Source organism: Dipodomys merriami, unplaced genomic scaffold, assembly GCF_024711535.1.
Source record: "Dipodomys merriami isolate MVZ:Mamm:240054 unplaced genomic scaffold, mDipMer1.0.p SCAF_1456, whole genome shotgun sequence".
NCBI classification, from domain to species: domain Eukaryota; kingdom Metazoa; phylum Chordata; class Mammalia; order Rodentia; family Heteromyidae; genus Dipodomys; species Dipodomys merriami.
In genome coordinates, this window is record NW_027202778.1 from 68,090 (window position 1) to 91,885 (window position 23,796).

A 23,796-nucleotide genomic window follows, 5' to 3' on the forward strand; every position below is an offset into this window, starting at 1 on the left:
GTACTCCTGCCTGTTTCTCCCTCCTTCATGTCGTCTCCTCCCTCTGCTCTCTGCTTTCCCCTGGCAGTGGGCAAGGCAGGTGACTGCTTCTGCCACCAAAGCACTGTCAGGGAACAATAGTCCACATTAAGAAGGGCTGCCAGGCACCATGCCAGAGGTATTAAAGGGACATTTGATGACTTTTAATGTGAATCATCAGGTTTTATACTCTTTCTCTCTGTAGCAGATAAAGGACAGGAAAATCCAGGTATGGATTTCTTCCCCCAGCCTTGTGGGGTTCTCCTTGTGGTGTTAATGTGCCTCTTTGACCCCAACCCTGCTTTCAATAATCTCATCTCTCTGTGTCATTCCCAATTGGTGTTGGGCTGTGTGTATGTGTGGTTGTGTGTGGTGGCTATCAGACACCATTTTGGGGTCCGGTCATGGAGCCTGAACTCTGGGCCTGGGCGCTGTCCCTCAGCTCTTCAGCTCAAGGCTAGCACTCTACCACTTAAGCCACAGCACCACTTCCAGCTTTTTTTTCCTGCTTATGTGGTGCTGAGGAATCAAACCCAGGGCCTCATGCATGCAAGGCAAGAGCTCTACCACTGAGCCACCTTCCCAGCCCCTAAGACACCATTTTAGAACCCACAATTGCTGCACTCCTTGTCCTGTCCCTCCTTCTCCCTTCCACCCTCCTCCCTCTCCTCTTTGTGCCAGTCCTGGGACTTGAACTCAGGGTCTTGGCACTGTCCCTGAGCTTCCTTTTGTTCAAGACTAGCACTCTACCACTCGAGCCACAACATCTCTTCTGACTGTTTCTGTTTCTGTTGTACTGAGGAATCAAACCTAGGGCTTCATGTATGCTAGGCAAGCACTCTACCACTAAGCCACATTCCCAGCCCTGTCAAATCTCTCTTAACCTTTTCCCTGTCAGATGGGCAGCCATCTTTTACTTGAATACACCCCAGTGGGGGGATCTCACTCAGTTTAGCTCAGCAGGGCTTAGGTAATCTGCTGTGGCCCATAGTGACTTAGAGGATCTTCATCATTTCTGTCTCCTTTTGTATCTTTCCTGGCAGGTAGAATTCATCTATGTCTTTTGGAAATGTTTATAGAATGTAATTTGTACAGCATAGTGGCATGGATGTTATGGTGGGTTTGTCATTTTCCTAAGGCCTTCCCAGGAGTGAAGTAATGTTGAAGGAGTCCTCTCAGCAGGACAGCCCCTAGGGTGAGCCTATGGCTAGGGAGAGAGGATTCCCAAGATTTACTCTCTGAACCTTACACTTCTTTTGTCTCTGGCAGCTCTAGTTCCAAATATAACCAGTGTGTTGTATGTGATCATGTAGTCCAGAGCCTAATATATGGTTTTGTAGATAATACAGTCTCCACTATAGCCACTCGCTTCTGCCACTGTAGTATGTATATAGCCACACACAGTACATTCATCACCTGAATATGCTGTATTTCAATAAAGCTTTATTTGCCAACCCCTATTCTGATTTCTTCCTGGTAGAAGTTCTGCATTGTGAGGTGGGGGCCATCCTGAACTATTTGACTCTGGGTAGACCCTTGACCTGACAGAGCCTCTGTGTCCTTATCTGTATGTTGTGTGACTTGGGAGAGTGAGTTCTAATGTTCCTGCTTTAGCCCTGGGATCTCAGTGAAGCTCTGAGTTCTCTACTGAATCTGGCCCAAACTTTGATTCTGACTCCGCCCATTTCCCTCCTCTTACCCTATCCTAGCTTTCCTGGATCCTTGCTCAATGCTCCTAGCTCTTCTCCCCACTTCTGCTGGAATCTAAGTCCATTTTTAACACCCAGCCAGAGAATGCATTTATGAGTAAAATCAGAGGCTCCTATCTCTTTTCTAGAATTCATTAGTGCCTTGCAGCTACTGCTCAAGTTCAAGCTCCTGCCTTGTCTGGCCCTTTTGTACCCCTCCAGCTTCATTTTGTGTGTGTTGGTTGTGTTCACCATCACACTCCAGCCTGTTGGCTGTCTTACACAGGGGGCTCACTTCCTACCTTAGGTTTTTGCTCAGAGAATGAATGAATGCTCTTCCTAACAACTTTGACTTAGTTCTCTTCACCTTTGAGGTTTCAGCTCTAGTGTCACCTCAGACAGCCATTTTTTTTTTTTTGGTCGTGGGGCTTGAACTCTGGGCCTGGGTGCTGTCCCTCAGCTCTTCAGCTCAAGGCTAGCGCTGTACCACTTGAGCCACAGTGCCACTTCTGGCTTTTTTTCTTTTTGCTTATGCGGTGCTGAGGAATTGAACCCAGGGCCTCGGGCATGCAAGGCAAGTGCTCTACCACTGAGCCACCTTCCCAGCCCCCTCAGACAGCCTTTGGTGTTGTTATTGTTAGCTTTTTTTGTTTTCATCCTGGGTCCTGAACATTTTTACTCAAGGCTGGTACTCTTCCACTTGAACTACCAATCCCATGCTGGCTTTTTTGGTGGTTAATTGAAGATAAGAGCCTCATGGGCTTTTCCTGTCTGGGTGATCCCTTAGATTGCAGCCTCCTGAGTAACTAGGATTACAGAAACAAGCCACGGGCATCTGTTTTGATAGGCATCTCTTAGAGCTGACATCTAGAAATTCCCTTATCACTCTGCAACATATCTGTGAATGATCCACTGACTAGAATCTGCTTGCTTGTTGGTTTACTTGTTTGTTTTTCTGCTTCATTAGATCGTGAGCACCATAAGATTCAGGACCTCATCTGTCTTATGAACTGATTCTTCCAAAGACAAGCACATAGTAGCATCAGTATCTTGACTGACTGTTGTGTTCCTGCTGAGATTCCGTGTGTGTGTGTGTGTGTGTGTGTGTGTGTGTGTGTGTGTGTGTGTGTGTGTGTGTGTGTGTGTGTGTGTGTGTGTGTGTGTGTGTGTGTGTGTGTGTGTTTATTGGTATTGGGGCTTGAACACAGGGCCTAGGCACTGTCCTTAGCATTTCTTTCTTTTTTTGTAAGTCGTGGGGCTTGAACTCTGGGCCTGGGCACTGTCCCTCAGCTCTTCAGCTCAAGGCAAGTACTCTACCACTTAAACCACACTGCTACTTCTGGTTTTCTGGTGGTTAATTGAAGATGAGAGTCTTACAAACTTTCCTTCCCAGGCTGGCTTTGAATTACGATCCTCAAATCTCAACCTCCTGAGTAGCTAGGATTACAGGCATGAGCCACTGGCTCCTGGTTGCCTTTAGCATTTCTTGCTTAAGACTGTGAATCTACCATTTGAGCTATACTCTACTTTTGGCTTTTTGGTGATTAATTGGAGGTAAAAGTCTAATGGACTTGTCTTCCCTATCTGGTTTTGAATCTCTATCCTCGGATCTCAGCATCTTGAATAGCTAGGGTTATAAGCTTGAGCAATGGATGCCGGGCATCCAGGACTCTTTATCTGCTGCTGTTCCCTTGTATGTCATTTGGAAGTCTTTCTGCTCTTGGTGCTAGGAGACACTGTACACATTCTCCCTCAGGAGGCTGCATTCTTGTGCTTTCATTTCCTCAGGTAAGATCAGATACCTCAGAAGGATGAGCTTCCTGGAAGAGCAGCTGGTTCCTGGCCTGAACTGAGTGACTTCCTCTTTTTTTTTTTTTTTTTGACTTCCTCTTAAACTGTCCATTAGCATCAATCTGTCCATCCCCTTCGCCTACATGGCTTTGTGGGTGGTGTCTCTGAGTGAGGATCTGTCTAGTTCTCTCCCTTCAGATGGTCTTATAAAACCATTTTTTACCACCATAATAAAGATGATGTATAGAGAGTTACAATTTCATAATTGAGATGGTCTTTTTAAGCACAAAAGAGTCTCTTTGGGGTAAGATTTTGTTCTTGGAAATGTGGGCCTCTGTTTACTGTGTTGGGGGAAGGTGTTTGCTGCAGCTAGGGTGAGGGTCCTTTGGGAGCAGAGGTAGGTCTCTTAGGGAGAAAGGCTGCATCCCAGTGACTCAGTCTTTCCTTAGGCCCCATGAAGGGGTAAACGGATTCACAGATGGAATTGTTTCCTCAAATAAGATCTGTTATACCAGTGGCCCACACATGCAATCATAGTTACTCAGGAGGCTGAGATCTGAGGATCACAGTTCAAAGCCTGGTCAGGTAGCAATGTCCAGTTAGTGTCCAGTTAACACCAAAAAGTCTGAGTGAAAACGCGAAGGGACAGCTCCCAGGCCCTGAATTAAAGCTGCAGTAGCAGCACGAGACACACACACACACACACACACACACACACACACACACACACACACACACACACACACACACACACAGTAACAACCTGTTAAAATTCTAAGACTCAATCACACACACACACACACACACACACACACACACACACACACACACACACACACACACAGTAACAACCTGTTAAAATTCTAAGACTCAATCCTCAGAATATGACTGTTAGTTGGAAACAGGGTGATTGTAATTAACATGGTTAAAGGGTGTTCCTGCTGGAATAGAGTGGGGCCTTAATCCTACGCTACTTTGTTGGAAAGACTACCCCTACAAAGACGAAGTCAGAGATTGGGGTTATGCTTCTTTTTTGGGGGGGGTCCGGTCATGGGGCCTGAACTCTGGACCTGGGTACTGTCCCTCAGCTCTTCAGCTCAAGGCTAGCGCTCTACCACTTGAGCCATAGTGTCACTTCCTGCTTTTTTCTTTTTTTTGCTTATGCGGTGCTGAGGAATTGAACCCAGGGCCTCAATGCATGCAAGGCAAGCGCTCTGCCTCTGAGCCACCTTCCCAGCCCCGGGTTATGCTACTTTTGGCCAAAGCACACCAAGCGATCCCAGAGGTAGGGATAACTGTCTTGATCTCTTCTAGCTCCTTCTGTTCCTTTTTTAATTCTTACAAATGATCCTTCCTTCCATGGAGGATTAACAAATCCCACTGCCCATATGTGTTCTTTAACTAAAACCACTCTCCTGATTAAGAGATTTCCATCAACATCATTGTCTGAATATGTGGTCCTTGCGTTTTGTCACTCCACTACAATGTCTCTCAGTTGATCTGAGTTCCATCTACATTGATACCAACAGTTTTGTTCTGGATCCAAACTAAATTTGGGGGAGTTCTGTGTGGTAGTTATAAAAAACCACTCCCAGGGCTGGGAATGTGGCTTAGTGGTAGAGTGCTTGCCTAGCATGCATGAAGCCCTGGGTTCCTCAGTACACATAAAGACAAAGAGCCAGAAGTGTTGCTGAGACTCATGTGGTAGAGTGCTAGCCTTAAGCAAAAGAAGCTCAGGGACAGCACCTAGGCCAAGTTCAAGCCCCAGGACTGGCAAAAAGAAAGAAAGAAACAAACCCAAACACTCTCAGTGTAACAGGGAACACAAATGAGTTGACAGAGCTGTAGCATGCAAGGCAGGACATAGAATAATTCCCTCTGGAAGAGGAGACCAGTGGAATGTTTTACCATGAAGAGATTATGCTGTGGAGATCTGAAAAGGCTTCTGCAAGTGATAAGATGTTTTTTTGTTTGTTTGTTTTTGTTGTTTTTGATGCAAATACTGAGGTTTGAATGTAGGCTCTGAGTGCTGTCCCTTAACTTTTTTGCTCAAGGCTGGTGCTGTGCCACAGCTTCATTTCTGGTTATGTGGTGGTTCATTTGAGAAAAGAGTCTCATAGACTTTCCTGCCAAGGCTGGCTTTGAATCAAGACCCTCAGATCTCAGCCTACTAAGTAGCTAGGATTACAGGCATGAGCCACTTGTGCCTGGCTAAAGTAGTGAGTAAATTTTAAGGTGGTCCTTAAGAAGATCAAGACTGTAGTCATGTGTATGCAGTATGACTGGGCCTCTCACGTGGTAAGAGGGAGCCTATTCCAGCTATAACGGGTGAGGTCGAGTCACTGAAAGTTCTGTTAATATCTGCTAGAGAGTAATTGCAGTGGTGGGTGAGGGACCGGTCACAATGCTTTGATGACTGGGCTATAGAAGCTGGACTTCAGGAGGCAGGGAGGCAGGAGGCAGTGAGGGAAGGTTTTTTGTTTTGTTTTTGTTTTTGTGTGTGTGTCAATGTGTGTGTTTTAATCATCCCCCATATTGGTATTTATTACATAAATAACATTTCTAGCCAAAACAAGTAACAACTTCAGTGACTGAATTCCCAATGACCCATTAGCCAACCCAGAAAACAAAAAAGCCATAATGACAAGAAGAAATAAAATTAAAATTGAAAAGCACCTTTTCCTTGTTGTATTTAGTGTTTCAACTGAAACCCAAAGCTGATATTAGATGTAAAATCCACTTGCAGGATTCTTGTGGCTGTGGGTAGTTGTAAGCCTAGGATGAGGGAAGCACAGATGTCTCAAGAAGGTAAGTGAAGGAACATGAAGGAAGCATGGAGCCAGGGAGAGCAGCAGCTGATGCTAAAAGAGAATGGATCCTTTCATTCATCTACTGTGCCCACCTGCAGGTATCCAGATGCCAAATAATCTGCAACGTCTGAGCTCAGGATATTCATCATATATAATAGTTATTGCTGGTGCAGTACTAAGTACTCTCTATATTATTGTTCTTTTTCTCTAGGGGGCTGGGGGTTCTGAGGTTTGGACTCTGCTAGGCTGGTGCTCTGCCAAATGAACCATGTCTGCAGCCCTGTTTTTTACTGATTGTTTTTTTATGATAGGATTTCACTTCCTGCCTGAGTGAATACCTGAATGTGATTCATTTATTCTAGACTGCCGCTCTTCCTGACATCACAAGCACACACTGCCTTCCATGTAGATGAAATCTTGCAGACTTTTCTGCCCGGATTGATTTGGAAGTGTGACTCTCTTTATCAAGCCTCTTCATTAACTAGGATTGCAGTATCTGGTACCCTGCTCATGATCACATCAGCCTAATAATATGTGGACCATAATTGCTCCATTTTATAGATGAGGGTACTAAGCATAGGGCAAGAGATATGCTTCACTCAGGGCCACACAGCTGGCTGCTGAAATGCTGACTGGCCTGCAGAGCCTGAAGTCCTAATCCCAGAATGCAGTGTGTCTCTCTGGCTTCTGTGAGTACAGGTGTGTGCAAGTTCATGGGAGAGCCTGGCCTCCTGAAAAGGGAAGCGCTGACTATTCTTTTCAAGTTGAGTGTGATGATTCAGCCAGGCCCTAAAGGCTAGGGAAGGGGTGGGAAGCCATGTGATTCTAGGCAGAGGTGCAGCACAGACAGCAGTCCAGACTGGGAAAACAGCAAGGTGTAGTCAAAGTCCCCAGGTTTGGGAGAAGCTGGGCCATAGGCAGAGCTGGGTCTGCCTAGTCTACCTTGCAGTTCATGGAATACTGTGTTTAGTAGCTAAGTCATGCAGCCAACTAATTGTTTTGTTTACCTCTGTCAGGCATTTATAGCTGGGCCAGGTGAGTCAGGGAGAAGCCCAGGATGATCCTGGGAAGGATGTGTACACTCCAGTTCCAGGCCTTGCTGTGCAGTCTCAGCCTGATTGAGGGCTGCTGGCTGAGTCTATGGTTCTGCTTCATTTACATGTGAGTCATCCATCAGTTTCTTACTGAATACTGAATGTGCCCCAGACTGGTACTCCAATATTCCTAGAGGGAGGGACCCAGTCTCTGACCTTCAGACCTGTTGTACTGCTGCCAGACAGTGAATTTCAGACATGACCTTGAGAGCCCAGTAAAGGCCATGTGGTACCTTTCAGACTGCCTTCCTTACTACCCCTTGTCTCCTTGCCTCATTCTCATTCTGCCTTAATACCAACCTTTCAAGACCTCTGTTTTGTCTGGGTTTGATCCAGACATCACTGTCCTAGTTATATGTGTTTAGATACATTATTTATTGATTTATTTATTTGGTGCTGGTCCTGGACTTGAACTCAGAACGTAGGCGCTCTCCCTAAGCCTTTCTGGTCCAGGCTAGAGCTTTATCACTTGAGCCACAGTTCTGTGTCTGGGTAATTGGATGGGTAATTTGATGGGTAATTGGAGAGAAGAGTCTCATGGACAGTTAGCAAAATGAACTCCCTTCCCATAGCTTAGTACACTCCTTCCCTTCTCCACAGCTTAGTATGTTCCCTTCCTAGGCAACACCAGGCCCACTTGGTAAAGGCAGTAAATAATCAGCCTCCAACACCCTCTACCTTGGGATGGCTCTTCTCTGGAATAGCTACCACCATATAAGCCATGTAAGCAACAAGAGCCTCTTAGAGTGATCTTCAGGTCTGGGCAGTTGAGAGACCCCTTATCTACTATTTGGACAGTAGCCATAAATCCTCATCTTCCATTATGAAGCCCCTGGCCCACACTTCCACACCAGGGTCTCTGCCTCCTCATCCTTTCTAGCCCTTCCTAAACCTCCTAGGTTATATAGGTCACCTTAGACATAGCTGGTGCTGCTTCTCACTTCTCCCCTGTGAGAAGGTTTCTTGCCGGGTCCTTTCCTGGCAATAAACTTTTCTTTATTCTCTGTACCTGGATGTCTGTGAGGTTTTCTGGGAAAGTCTAATAATCTAGCATGGTCTTTCCTGCCCAAGCTGGCTTTAAAGCATGATCCTCAGATCTCAGCCTTCTGAATAGCTAAGATAACAGGTGTGAGCCATCACTGCCCAGCCTGAATACATTTCTTAATCTCTTTCTTTTGTCATTTCTTTAATTTTTTGGGGGGAGGGAGAGTGGAGACGTTCTCCTGGGACTTGAGCTTTGTGCTTGGGTGTTGTCCCTAACCTCTTTTGCTCAAGGCTAGTGCTCTACCACTTGAGTCACAGCTCCACTTCTGGCTCTTTTGGTAGTTAATTAGAGATAAGAATCTCACAGACACTGGGGGCTGGTGGCTCAAGTCTGTAATCCTAGCTATTCAGGAATCTGAGATCTGAGAATCATGGTTCCAAGTCAATCCGCGCAGGAAAGTTCTTGAGACTTTTTTTTTTTTTTTTTTGTCGATTATAGGACATGAACTCTGGGCCTGAGTGCTGTCCCTCAGCTCTTCAGCTCAAGGCGAGCTCTCTACCACTTAAGCTACAGTGCCACTTCTGGTTTTCTGAGTGTTTATTGGAGATAAGAGTTTCACGGACTTTCTTGGCTTTGAACTGGGATCCTCAGATCTCAGCCTCCTGAGTAGCTAGGATTACAGGCGTGAGCCACGGGGGCGCTCACCTTTCATGAGACTCTTATCTCCAATAAACCACTAGAAAACTGGAAGTGGCACCTTGGCTCAAGTGGTAGAGCACTCGCCTTGAGCTGAAGAGCACAAGGACAATGCCCAAGCCCAGAGTTCAAGCCCCGTGACAGACAAATAAAAAAAAAAAAAAGAATCTCACAGATTTTCCTGTCCCGGCTGATTAGCACTGACCCTCCCCAATAAAATGGACATAATTATACTACTTAGTGCTTCAGGGGATAGGTTTTAGGATTAAATGAGTTTACACACACACACACACACACACACACACACACACACACACACACACACACACACACACACACACACACACACACACACACACACACACACACACACACACACACACACACACACACACACACACACACACACCCACTTTGAATAGTGCCTGGTGCTTAGTAACTGTGATAGTGATGCCATTGTTATGCCCAGTGTGGGTTCTCTTAACCTAGACCCTCTGTAGTGGACACACTTTAGAATTCAGAGTCAGGCTTCAACCAGGTTAACACAGAGGATTTTTTAACTATAAAACAAGAGAATAGACTAATGAGAGATTTGCTAACGAGCCAGTTGGTCAAGCCTGTATCCTAGCTGCTCAGGAGGCTGAGATTTGAGGATGGCAATTGGAAGACAGTCTGGGCAGCAGAAATAGAGCTATGGCTGAAGTGGTAGAGTGTTAGCCTTGAGCCAAAGAAGCTCAGGGACAGCACCCAGGTCCTCAGTTCAAACCCCCAGGACTGGCACCAAAATTTAAAAAAAAACTGTAAAGGACATAGGAATATCAGCTGTAGGAGCAGCCACTATCTGAGTTGCCATCACATGGCTGAGGAAGTGGTTCCAAACACCTTCTGCTCAGGGCCGTGGCAGAGTTCTCAAGAAAGAGTCCAAGTGCGACTTGGAGAGGGGAAAGCCATGCTTTTTACCTAGTGGCGGAGAACTTACTGAAAGCTCTGCTAAGGCATAGGGAAGGAAATTGGTGGTGTGAGATGTTGGTGTTGGATGATGTTGATCTCCATCCTGTGCACAGCTAAATAGAGCAGTTGTTCTGCCAGGAGCTGGACCTGGAGAGGCCATGCCTGGCCACCATCCTCCCCCTGAAGGGTCTCACACCACTGTGGTAGTTGGAAGGTCAACATCTGGAATGGCTGTATCGCATTCTGCATAGTGGGCAATGATGGTTGTGTTGCAGCAGAGAATTAAAATATTGATAATTGGTGGTCTTTGTCAGTGTGAGCTGAGAGAACAGAACTTGAACAGAGGATTTACAGAATCTTGTATTTCTCATGTTGGGGAAACTGAAAGTCTGAGCTCAAGGCTGCCAGAGTCAAGGTCATGGTCAAGGTGCTAGTTTATAGCTAATTGCTTTTTTTGCAATTAACAATTAGGGGTGAAGACAGTGTTCAGGGGAGAGCTCCTGTTTCTTCTCATGAAGACACTAATCCCACTCTTGGGGCTCCCTCCTCATGAAATAATCACCCCAAATTCTGGCACATTGGTGAATTTGGCAGAAGGGACCCAAGCATTCAGTCTGCAACATCCACACAAGTGTTCTTAAAATTAGGAATGTTGGCACAGTGCATACAGTGTATTGTGGAATAGCCTTGGTTCCCTGTGATCAGGCACCTCCCTCCCCCCATGGCCAAAATGTATTCAGACAACACATGAATTGGATAAATAAAGACTATTAATACACGTGTCTTTTTAGATCAGATTTTGTTGCTAAATGAGTTATTTAAGAAGTTATTAATGTTTTAGATTTTGAAATTGAGGCAAAGATGTGCTTGACCTGTGGTATTTTTATGACTTTCTCTACTCATCAGTCATATAGTGATCTCTGGAAATGTGAATAATGCCCCTGGCTCTCCTGTAGGAAACTACTCCTGGTCCCCTCCTCTCCTGTCTTCCCCACCTCTGTTCCCAGCCACATTGACTGCATGAAAACCACCTGCCTCTTACTACATGGAATGCTTGTTCTCCCCCTCTGTCTCTCTCTCTGTCAGTGTCTCTGTCTCTTTCATATACACTCACACACACACATATATACACAAACTTCTTATTTTTCTGTTTATGTGGTACAGGGGAATTGAACCCAGGGCTTCATGTGTGCTAGGCAAGCACTCGACCACTAAGCCATATTCCCAGCCCACGTACAAACTTCGAATTGGTCCATATGGTTCAAAACATTAAATGTAGATAGATGAGGCGGGGTGGGGGGAGGGAATGATCAAATGAATGTGGGGAATGGTCACAGCCAATATATATAAAGGCTGTGAAAAATCCAAAATTTAAAATGCATTGAATAGAACAAATAAAATGGAAAAAGGATGTTAGGAAGAGCAAAAGGACCCTCCCCGTTCCTCACTCCCCCAGGAAAAAGGAAATGTAAAAGGGCAGGAAGAGCATAGTTCCAGGAGGGCTGTGTGGTTGCCAGGGGCTTTGGGGCTGGAAAAGAAAGAGCAAGAGGTGAAACTAGTTTCCAGCAGAGTTGGCTGGAGCAGAGTATGTCTGGGCTGTGTGATTTAGCCTTTGCTAGAGGCCTCCCCCACTTCCCTCCCTCTTCCCTTCTCTCCCCTTCCCTCCCTTCCCTCCCTTCTGCTCCTCTCCTCACTTTTCCTAACAAATTCTAGAATCTGGTGACTTATAGAACAAACACCTCATAGTTTCTGTGGGTCAGGGATTTGCACTTTGCTGTATGAAGTGGTCTGGTTCGTGTGAGATTGTAGTCATGATATCTAGCTCTTCACCCTTCTGGGGTCTCAACTGGAGCTGGGTGGTCTGCTCACAGTGTTGTGTTGTAGCTTGATTTCCCTAGACCAAATGATTCAGGAAGGAGGAAAAGATCAAGCTGACAGCTCTATTCCCTCTTTGACCTAAATGTAGTCTCTGAACATGTCCATGATACTTGAAGCTTGCTGGGAACCAAGTGCTGTTTGCTAGAAAACACAGCTACTACCTTTGATAAGAGCTGTTAAGCCTTGGAGCCTATTGATACCCTGTTTGAAAACATTGCTTGGCACCACCACTTTGCATAAGAACCTCCACCACTTTACATAAGAGCCACTAAGCCTTGGGCTGGGAAGGTGGCTCAGTGGTAGAGCGCTTGCCTTGCATGCCTGAGGCCCTGGGTTTGATTCCCCAGCACCACATAAGCAAAAAGAAAAAAGCCAGAAGTGGCGCTGTGGCTCAAGTGGTAGAGCACTAGCCTTGAGATGAAGAGCTAAGGGACAGCGCCCAGGCCCAGAGTTCAGGCCCCACGACTGGACCCAAAAAAAGAAGAGCCACTAAGCCTTAAAACTTACCTATGACAACATTGATTGGCACCTTCTGAAGATTCCCCACCTATGACCTTTTGCAAGATATACTTTGCAGTTTTGGTGCCTAGCAACCCTATTGACCTGCTGATGCTAATTACCCTGCTCAGCGTGCTATATATACTGCTGTGTAAAAAATAAAGTTTGAGACCTTGATCAGAACCCTGTCTTGGTCTCCTTCCTCGTGTCTGGTTTGTCTCTCATTCAGGTCAGTTCCTCTTCGAGCCCTTGTTGACTGACCCCGCGGGCCAGGGCAGAAGCTCTATTCATTAAGTTAGAAATAATATCTGAAATGCTGCCTCTGTGCAGGAAGAGAACCAGACTCCAGCTCTTCAGGGGAGGAGTGTGACAGAATTGGAGGCCATTTGAGAGCCTGTTGTGTGCTTGACATCATGAATGGCACAAGGGATCCAAGGTGCAGCCCCTGATGTACACTCTAGAAGTTTACATCTGCCAGAAAAGTTATGCTCTGCTCCATGACTGATCATGAGAAGGGAGACAGACTTCTTAGAGAGGTCTGAGAAAGTGGAAAGCAGAATGGATGGTAGCAGAGGGAGGCTCTAGGGAGGAGCTGGCTCCTGCCTTCATGTATTTGCAGCTTTCTCCTCTGTTTTATTTATTTATTTATTTTTTGTCGGTGTGAGGCTTGAACTCTGGACCTGGGCGCTATCCCTGTGCTCTTCAGATAAAGGCAAGCATTCTGCAGCTAGAGCCACAGCACCACTTCCAGTTTTCTAATGGTTTATTGGAGATCAGAGTCTCATGGACTTTTCTGGCCGGGCTGGCTTTGAACCGTGATCCTCAGATCTCAGCCTTCTGAATAGCTAGGCTTACAGGTGTGAACCACTGGTGTCAGGCTTACCACTGCTTTTTGTTCATCCTTTGTCCCTCCATTTCTGTGCACTAATTTTATTTTTATGCTGAAGAAAAATAGAAAGCTATTATCTATCCTACTTCATGAGGTTATTTGACTATTGTACCTAATTTGGTTATTGCAATTGAGATATTGTGGGCTTTAGACAGTGGTCAAATGCAAATAAGATTGATTCATTGGTTGTTTGATGGATCGAGTCATTCATTCATTCATTCATTCATTCATTCATTCAGTACATTTATTGTTGTACCAACTATGTAACCAGCAAGATATGTGCCTTACATTCTTGTGGAAGAGACACCTAGGTGGTAAACAAGCAAATTAATAAATATGACAGTGGTTATTGGAACTGCGGACTTTTTGTTGTTGTTGTTGTTTTGTGCCAGTACTGGGGTGTGATCACAGAGCCAGAGCATTTTTGCTTAGTTCTGCTTAAAGGTTGATGCTCTACCATTTGAGGCCCATCTCTATTTCTGACTTTTGGTGGTTAATTGGAGGTAAGGTCTCACAGACGTCTCAGGTTGTTTTCAAACTGCCATCCTCATATCTCAGCCTCCTGAGTAGCTAGGATTCCAGGTGTGAACCACTGGCACCCAACAATTAAGAATACTGTTAAGGAACTAAACAGACCACTTACTATAAAAGTGGTCTCTGAAAAGCACATAAGGTGAAGAGAAACCCTTTTTCTTTCCAAAGGTTTAAGTCTGCTGAGATCAACCAACTGGAGACAAAGATATACTCATCCTATTTTGTAGTTGGAAGAACCATAGGAGGTGATCAACCCACAATCCAGTGAGATTTAAAAACAGAAATCACTTCACCTATGCTCTGCACCATGGAGTTGGGGAGTATTGGTAATTTAGAGGGATGGTAAATGATTTTTAGGTAAAAAGAGCAGTATTTGCACTTTGTCAGAGAACCACGAGACAGGTAGGTACAGAGAACAAAGGTAGGTTTATTGCTGGGAGGGGGGCTGGCAAGACCCCTTCTCACAGGGTAGCAGTGAGAAGAATCATCTGGTATTTTCTGAGGTGACCTGTATAACCTAGGAGGATTAAGAGGTGATACAAGTGACTAGGAGGTAGTGACCCTGGTGAGGGCCAGGGGCTTCATCATGGCAGACTAGGCTGCTGTCCAAATAATAGATAAGAGGCCCTGCATCTGCCCAGACCTGAAGGTCACACTAAGGGGCTCTTGTTGCCTTATATGGTTGTAGCTGCTCCAGAGAAATGCCATCTTAAGTTTGTGGAGGCTGATTATTTACTGTGTTTTTAAATGGGCCTAGTGTTGCCTAAGAAGGGAGCATGCTCAGCTGTGGAGAGGAGAAGGAGTGTATTAAACTATGGGAAGGGAGCTCATTTTGCTAACATAGGGAGTCTGGGACAAGGTTCCCATAGGCTGTGGGGGAGGTAGTGACAGGCTCTGAGAACATGGGGACAGAATTTTCCTAGGAATAAAACTTTCTTACTTGGCAGATAAATCTCAAGGAGTCCCTGGAGCTGCTCTAGAAAAATAGATAAAAGGTGGACATTGGTAGCTCATGCCTATAATCTTAGCTAATGTGGAGGCTGAGATCTGAGGATCACAGTGTGAAACCAGCCCAGGCAGAAAAATCTGTGAGACTTTTCTCTCTGTTTAACTATTAAAAAGCCAGAAGTAGAGGTGTGGTTCAAGAACAGCAGAGTTGAGGAAAAATGACAAGTGAGAGCACAAGGCCTTAAGTCCAAGCCCAAGTACCAGTATCCATTAAAAAAAAAAAAAGATGTGAATAGACTCCTGTCTTGAAAAAAACAGGAAAAGGCAGTACTGGAAGTATGGTTCAAGTGGTAGTGTACCAGTCTTTGGTAGAGTACCAGCCTAGCAAGCAAAGGCCCTTGACAGTTGAAACTGTAGTAGGTACTATCAAACCATTCTTTCAAACTTCTTTTTTTTTTTTTTTTGGGGTCCGGTTGTGGGGCCTGAACTCTGGGCCTGGGCGCTGTCCCTCAGCTCTTCAGCTCAAGGCTAGCACTCTACCACTTGAGCTACAGCACCACTTCTGGCTTTTTTCTTTTTGCTTATGTGGTGCTGAGGAATCGAACCCAGGGCCTCAGGCATGCAAGGCAAGCACTCTACCACTGAGCCATCTTCCCAGCCCCTCTTTCAAACTTCTTTAGAATGCAGAATAGAGAATATTGTAGAGTGGTTAAGAGTGTGGGATCATTCATTACCCTCCTTTCATGTCAGCCCTGACCCCTTCCCTCCTTCCCTCCCCTTCCCTTCATGCCTTCCTTCCTCTGTCTCTTTTTTGGTTGTACTAGCATTTGAAGTCAGAGCCTGCTGCTTACTATTCAGTTGCTCTACTACTTGAACCCTGCACCAGCCCACTTTCTGAGCCTTTCTGAACCTCAATGCCCTTATCTGTAAAATGAGGACAATTATCTCTGAGCTCTATAATTTGGAGTATTTTCAGGAAAATTTTATAAGAATAGTTGAAGTAATAGATATGAAAACACCTGAATGCTTAAGAGCATTATTGATGAGAAGGAGCACATCTTTTTTTTAATACATTTTTTATTGTACAAATGCTGTACAGAGGGGTTGAGTTACATGAGTAAGGTAATGCGTACATTTCTTATCAAGCATTGCTGCCTCCTCTTTTGCTTTTCCCCTACCATCCCTTCCTTCCCACCTCCACAAATACGCTCCATAACCCCCACACCCCCTACCCATGCCTAAATTGTAAAGTTCATTTTTCAACATAGTGTCTTGTACATCTCATTGTTACAATGGATCAACCTGTATCCCTATTTAAATATTTTGTTTTTTCCCTTTCCCTCCCCAAATTAGAAAACTGTATATACAAGATACAGGGCATTGACATCAAATACAGTGAAAACAGGGGGTATACCTTGGGGGAAGAACATACAAAGAAACAAAAAAAAAATCACATGGTACATTATAAATACGTTAGAAACCATAGCAAGAAAGAAAAAGACAAAACTTGTGTCCCTATCTTGGGGTTCATTTCGCTTGACATCATCTTATTTGGTCATATGTACATAGCTTTTGACCTTTTCTGCTTGTCCCTGACATATACTAGTTATTGTAAGTAAGGAAACCATGGGACCTATGTTTCTTTGGGCCTGGCAAGAAGGAGCACATCTTCACTCCAGATTTATCCTTTGTGTCCTGGGCTTTTTTTTTTTTTTTTTTTTAACTTTTTTTGGCTTTGATAATTGGCTTTGATAATTGGATGCTCTCAGATGAGATCTCCTGGTGTCAGGTTAAATCCATGTTGCCTTACAGGTGGGTGGGCAGGTGGGTGGCCTGTTCTAGGATTTGTCCTAGTTTAGCAGCAGTGGTGTTCCAAGGAAATGAAAAAGAAATGAATTTAGGCTGCTCCTGCAAGAGTCTGTGTTACAGGAAGCTCAGCAAAAAGGACATGGTGTCTGCTATCTCTGCTGGCTTCTTAGAGACAGTGTGTGGCACCAAAGCCCTGGTGCTGGGTTATCCTGCACATCACCAGTGGCACTGAGAGCACATTGTAGCTCTTTTCTCATTGATTGATTGGTGCTGGTACTGGGGCTTGAGCTCAGGGCTTCCCACTTAGCTTTTTGCACATTACTAGTTCTCTCCTACTGGAGCCACACTTCTACTTCCCAGAGATTATGGCTTTTTCAGAATGCTACTCCAGTCAGTCTTTGTACCCCAGCCCTTCTTCACCTCTGGCATTGTGTAGCAGTCACTCATCAATCTGTGACTGGTCAAGTGCCTGCCATGTTTCTGAAAAGGACAATCAAGATGTCAGGGTGTTCCCCCATCTCTGCCCTCAGGGCTAGGCATCAAGGCTGGGCTGTTACAGTGGACCAGAATGGCAAGACCTGATGGAAATACTCCCCAGGATACATTGGGGAGAATACAATTGAAGCTCCTAGCTAGCAGGTGCTAAGCTGAGTTGGGTTTGATTTCTGTCTTCAGAACTAGAGAAAGCAAGTATAAGCAAATATATGGAGAAGCAATAGTGCTTGGGGCATTGGTGAGAAAAAGGTTGCAGGCAGAGTAGCTTCTCCCACCCAGGCTTGGCTGGAACTCAAACTCATGTGGTTGTACGCCTGTTGCAGGACCCCCACCAAGAAGATCACTTCAAAAGCAAGGCTTTATTCAGGTGGGCTGCAGCTCCGGCTTTGTCCCACACACTGACTCAGCAGAACTTAGGAGGAAGCCCCGAGCTGAAATTTCACAGTGTTTATAAAGGCAAAAACTACAAAGGGATAAAAGGAGAAGAAAAAAAAGAAATCACAGACTGACAAATTTAAGGCAACAAGAGGTGTCAGCAGGGCATTCCAAGGCAATAAGGGGTTGTAGGGAGTTATCAAACTGGCTGGGTCTTAAAGGGCATTCCAGAGCAGTTAAAGCTTAGCAGGGAGTTTCCTGGCTAGTTGGGTTCTGATAAGCTGTAGCTGGGATAATTGGTGGTCTGGGTTTGTTCACAGGGTCTGTTTATCTTGGGCCAGCTTGGTCATCTCCTGAAGTTTGTGGGGACCCAAGGCCAGCTATAGTACAAAGTGGGGCCTGACTTCAAAGTAGCTTTGTTCAAGTAATCTATGGTTTAGCAGTTTCAGCACAAACAAGACGGTTTCTGCAATTCAGGTGGGCCCAAGGTTAATATGAGCAGCAGAAGGGTTACTGCTTCTAAACGAAGCCACTTTTAACTCTTCAATGTCTCATATCCACACTAGCCCCTTCCATATCCCAGGATAGTTCTTGTGTCCTGGATTCCTCTTCCCTCACTCCCTCCCTTCTTCCCTTCCTCCCTTCCTCCCTTCCTCCCTTCCTCCCTTCGTCCCTTCGTCCCTTCCTCCCTTCCTCCCTTCCTTCCTTCCTTCCTTCTTTCCCTCCTCTTCCCTCATCCCCTTGCCCCCTCTCCCCTTCCCATTTCCTTCCTTCCTTTTTTTCCCCTTCTGGAGTTGAGACTAGAACTCTAGGCATCACTTTGTCAACCAAGCTTTTTTTCTCAAGGCTGATGTTCTCCCACTTGAGCCACACCTGCACTTCCAGCTTTTTTTCTGTTTCATTGGCGATAAGAGGCTCATGGACTTTTCTGAAGAGACTGCCTTTAAATCATGATTGTCAGCCTTCAGCCTCCTGACTAGCTTGGATGACAGGTGTGAGTCACCAGTACCAATCTAGCTCTACTTTCTTTACCAGTTCAATCTAATCCATAACTTTTAACACGCTGAGTTTGGGTGGTGGCCAGTGTCATATTCACCATAGGCCTGAGCCCCCTTCCTTCCACTCTGAGAATCTCTTAACAGTTGGCCATCTGATATATTGGTGGATCCTCCTCTTCGGTGGTGCTGGGGATCTTGCAATGGGACAGTCCAGATGGGGTGACATGTCATCACTTACTGATGTATTCTGACAGTGCCTTAATTTCATATTTTTTAAGGAGCCTCTCCCTGCCTTCCAGCAACTCAACACTGGATCCCACAAAACTGGCTCCAGCCTCAGTGATGGCTGTGATTCTTCTTGCCTGGTGCCTTCATGGTCTGCAGAGGTGTCAGGAGCCAGCAGCTGAAGAGCAGTCTGAAGCTTTGAATGAGGTGATGTACAGATTACTTACTCCTCAAACTCTTTCTGTACCTAAGTGTGTAACTTTAGCATGCATTTCAGTGCACTTTTTTTTTTTTTTTTTTGGTCATGGAACCTGAATTCTGGGCCTGGGCACTATCCCTCTGCTTTTTTTTTTTTTTTTAATAATTTTTTATTGTGAAAATACCGTACAGAGGGGTTAGAATTACATGAGCAAGGTAATAAGTACATTTCTTATCAAGTATTGTTGCCTCCTCCTTTGTTTTTCCCCTCCCATCCCTGCCCTCACATCTCCTTATCCCTCAGATCTTCATCTCAAGGCTAGTGCTCTGCCATTTGAGCCACAGTGCCCCTTTTGGCTTTTTCTCTTATGTGGTGCTGAGGATCAAACCCAGGGCCTTATGCATGCAAAACCAGCACTCTACCACTGAGCCACCTTCCCATCCCCTCATTGCACATCTTAAAATGCAACTTGTAGTATTTGAGGCACAAAAATGGTGTTTACTCTGAATTCTAAGATTCCTAAATAGTTAACTTATTTATGCCCCAGAAATTGATATCATTACCTCAACTAAGTAAATGACTAGTAGTATTAGCCAATAGATGAATTCAGGCCCACTGAATTTAATATCAGAAGCAATGCAGAGGCACAGAGGCTTGTAATTAGGGTGGGCGCTAGTCTCTCATGCCTGTAATCTTAGCTGTTGAGGAGACTGAGACCTGAGGATCATTGTTTTGAAGCCAGCCCAGGCAGGAAAGTCCATGAGACATTTATTTCCAGTTAGCCAAGGAAAAGCTGGAAGTGGCCAAGTGCTGGTGGCTCACACTTGTAATCCTACCTACTCAGGAGGCTGCATCTGAGGATCAAGGTTCAAAGTGAGCCTGGACAGGAGAGGCCATGAGACTCCTATCTCCAGTAAGCCACTGGAAAACCAGAAGTGGCACAGTAGCTTAAATGGTAGAGTGCTTGCCTTGAGCGGAAGAGCTGAGGGATAGTGCCCAGGCCCAGAGTTCAAGCCCCACAACCAACAACAACAAAACACTAGAAGTGGTGCTATGGTTCAATGGTAGGGTGCTAGCCTAGAGCAAAATAAGTTCCAGGGCAGTGCCAGGCCCTGAGTTCAATTTCTAGGGCTGACGCAGAAAAAGGCTTATTCTTAGTTTAACCTTCTCCTGTTGCTATCTGGAAAGTATTAATATTTGAACAAAAGGTGCTGTGTTGTCACTTTGTACTGGGCCCCTCTACCCTGTGGCTAGTCCTGAGGAAGGTTCATGTGCCTCATCCCTGCTACATTGTGTGCTTGCTCTATCATGGAATCTCGGTAAGTGTGGGGGAGTGTCAGCTGGTCCTGAAGTAGTGAGCTCCCCATCCTTGGAAGAATTCAAAGTTGAAACTGGAGGAAATTGGAATGCCAGATGGGAGGAGTTAGAGTAGGCAATCCTTAGGATCTGAGTTCCTATGAACCCTGATTGTAGGATTCTGTAACTTATCCTTCTACAATGTTACTGAATGTCAGAAAATAGAGGAGATGGGGACCGAGGAAAATGGTCTAGTGTGTAGGATTCTGCAAGTACGAGGAACTTGGAGTTATTTCCTTACTGTTGGCAGTAGTACTGGGCTGCTGACCCTCTGCTCTCCCCAATGTTATCTGTATGGGAGAAGCTCTGTTCTAGTGCTGAAAGTTCTCCTCTTGGTCAAAGGTCACAGCAGTGACACTAGAAGTGCTAGTGTCCTCCTTCTGAGGCCTAGCAATTACTTGCCCAGCACCTTTGTTTGCTAAAGAGGGGAGTGTGTGTGTGTGTGTGTGTGTGTGTGTGTGTATTTGCATGTGTGTGTGCAGTGGTAAACAGGATGGACTGGAGGGCAGGAAGAACAAATGACACTCCAGACCTCCTGCCATGTATGTGACATTCCTTCTCAATGTTGGAACTTTAGGCAAGTTATTTTCATCTCTTTTCACCTCACTTTCTGCCTCTGGAAAAGGGATCTGAGAGAATGAATTTTAGCAACTTGACTTAATTTTTAGAGATTTTCATTAATAACACAATTTATACAGCACTTTGTGTTTTTCAAAGAACTTTTCACATATGTGAGCTCACCAAAATTGTCTTAACAATGAGAAGGTGGTATTTGCACCATTTAAGTGATAAAGGAACAAAGGCCAAAAAGACAGTGGGTGGCAAAACTAGGCCTCTATGTTCACCATTTCATATAGGGATCTTGGCTATTTTCTAAAAGTTTATCCTTTTGTTCATTGAGCTAATAATGACAGGTTCCCATAATGTGATACTCACATAGTCCCTAGGCTGCTCCTGTGCACAAGGATTGTTTTTCTAAGACAGGATCTGTCTATGTAGCCCATGTTTACCTCATACTCTTAGTGTTCTTCTTGCCTCTGTTTCCTGAGTACCACAATACATAGCCACAGGGATGGTTTTTGCTGAGGTCCTCCATCCTTCTTTGGTCTGCTTTGACTGGGAATGTAGCAGGGTGAGAGCCATGCCCTGAGTTCTAAAGTTAGATACCTTCTGTTCACATCTCCCAATTTGTACTGTAGCTGAGTGGCCTGGACAAATGACCTTTTGGGACCTGATTTTTTTCATGTGTAAAAGAATGGTAAACTTAGCTTCTTTCATGCAGGGCTGGTGCTATACCACGAAAGCTATACCTCTACTTTCTACATTTCTTTCTAGTTAATTAGAGATAAGAGTCTCATAGATTTCCCTGCCTGCATTGGCCATAAACCATAATTTAATGATCTTAGCCTCCTGAGTAGCTAGGATTACAGGTATGAGCCACTAGCATTGGGATATTAGGCATATTTTTTAAATTAGCTTTTAGGCTTGGAATTGTAGGCTTCTTTGGTTTTCTTTTTAGTATCTGTTAAGTAATTTTCAAGGTACTGCCTGAAGTCCCAGGGAGCCCCTGTGAACCTACTTGAAAGAAGATCTCATCACTTAAAAAACAAAAAAGAGAACCACCAGGAAAAAAAAAAACACCCTGCATAACACCTCTGTGAACATGGGAGAGCAAAGAAGTAAGTTATGACATCCACTTCTTGCTGCCATTTGGTATTTTGCAAACTGCCACTGCTATTAACAGTCACTTTTGAGTATTTATGATCTTGCAGTTAGTTGGAGCACTTTGATTCTCATAAGAAAAACAGGTTCACATTTAGAAAATGTACCCTACAAGTAGCTGAGATCCCTCAGGGAGGCTGATGGATGGGGCCCACACAGGGGAAGGAAATGCAGCCACCTCGCCAGCCTGCAGAACTTTGCCTTTTCCACACACCCTAGTTGGAAGCTGTTTTTGTTTGTTGTGGTGGTGGTTGTTTGTTTTTGTTTTTTTTTCCAGTCTTGGTATTTGAACCCTGGACCTGGGTGCTGTCCCTTAGCTCTTCAGCTCAAGGCCAGCACTCTACCACTTGCTGCTTCCAGCTTTTTCTGTTTATGTGGTGCTGAGGAATTGAACCCAAGTTCTCATGCATGTGAGGCAAGCACTCTATTACTGAGCCACCTTCCTAGCCCCTTGAAAGCTGTGTGTTTATGTCTGGATCCTTACCCTGCCAGGGATGGACTTTCTGTGTGGCCCTGGCATAGTGTCCCATGGCAAAAGGACATGTAGCTAAATACCAAACCACTTTCCACACATATGTCCTTGCACCACACCAGCCACAATGCTAGCAAAGACCAGAAGCTGGTCTTTGAATTTATCCCAGAGTCCTAAACTGGTTCTTGGTGTGTGCAGGATAGAAGGGAGAGTTTTGGATCTGGCCAGTGTTGAAGCATCAGCCCAAGTAGAGCACCAGATCCTAAACTAGAAATTGGGAAAACACTGGCTCCCACTTTGGGCCTCAGTTTTGACTCTCGCTACATGATGCTCTGAGGTCCATGAGGTGCTTCAGTGCCAAATTATACAGGACTTGTGTTCAAGAGAAGTTGGGGTTTCCAGAGAAGGAGAATTGCATTTTAGGATTATTAGTTGTTTTTTTGTTGTTTTGGTGGTGGTCGTGAGGCTTAAACTCTTTGCCTGAGCGCTGTCCCTGTGCTCTTCAGCTTAAGGTCAGCGCTCTACCTCTTGAGCCACAGCACCACTTCTGAGAATTGCATTTCAGTGACAAATTTACAAAGGTCTTGTCACTGTACATGTAAAGAAAGCATCATCAGCTTGTCAGTGAGAATCTTTTCACCAAGTGGATATGAGGGAAGGTTGGGGTTCCTGCTCTGTCTGTGAGACTTTAGCTGGGCTCTGGGTCTTCTCAGGCTTGTTTCTACTTCTGTAAAATCCTTCCAGGAAACCTCTTCACATTGAGTTGCTATGGCTTCTTGGGCTCCTCTTGGCTGTGACAGCTTCTGACACTGCCCTTGTTTGGGGGCAGCTTGGATGGTTTTGAGGAGCCCTAGTCAGACATGCTTTAGAATCTGTTGGGATTCATCTCATGTGTTTTTGATTTTAGATTGAAGTTCATGGATTTGGGAGGAGAAAACCAGAGAAGTAAATGCCATTCTTAGCACAAAGTTGATGTATTTTCACTGTCAATTTGACCTTGATCACCTAGTCCGTGGGCCTTCATAGTTCTCCAATGCCAAAAATCTTTTTCTTCCTTTTTTAAACTTTACTCCCCCCCCCCCCCCACCTCCCAATCTATCTCTTTCTGTGTCAGTACTAGAGCTTAAACTCAATGCCTGGGTGCTGTCCTTTAGCTTTTTCATTCAAGGCTGGTACTCTACCACTTAAGCCATACCTCCAATTTAGGGTTTTGCTGATGCATTAGAGGTAAGGGTCTCTTTGATGTTTCTGTTTGTGTTGGATTTGAACTTCTATCCTTAGATCTCAGCTTCCTGCATAGTTAGGCATGCCCATCTCTTTTGAGAAGACCTGGTGATGTAACATATTATTGACTGTTTGCTGTGC

At 45.0% G+C, this 23,796-nt stretch overlaps 1 protein-coding gene across 1 annotated transcript in view; it reads left to right on the plus strand.

The window, feature by feature from the left end:
• Window positions 1-23,796, plus strand: part of LOC138826620 (uncharacterized) — a 141,838-nt gene that overhangs the window by 52,037 nt on the left and 66,005 nt on the right. Inside the window, exons 3-4 of the mRNA XM_070021841.1 lie at window positions 14,001-14,096; window positions 18,736-18,889. Of these exons, the coding sequence (XP_069877942.1) occupies window positions 14,001-14,096; window positions 18,736-18,889 (250 nt within the window). The remainder of the gene's footprint in view (window positions 1-14,000; window positions 14,097-18,735; window positions 18,890-23,796) is intronic.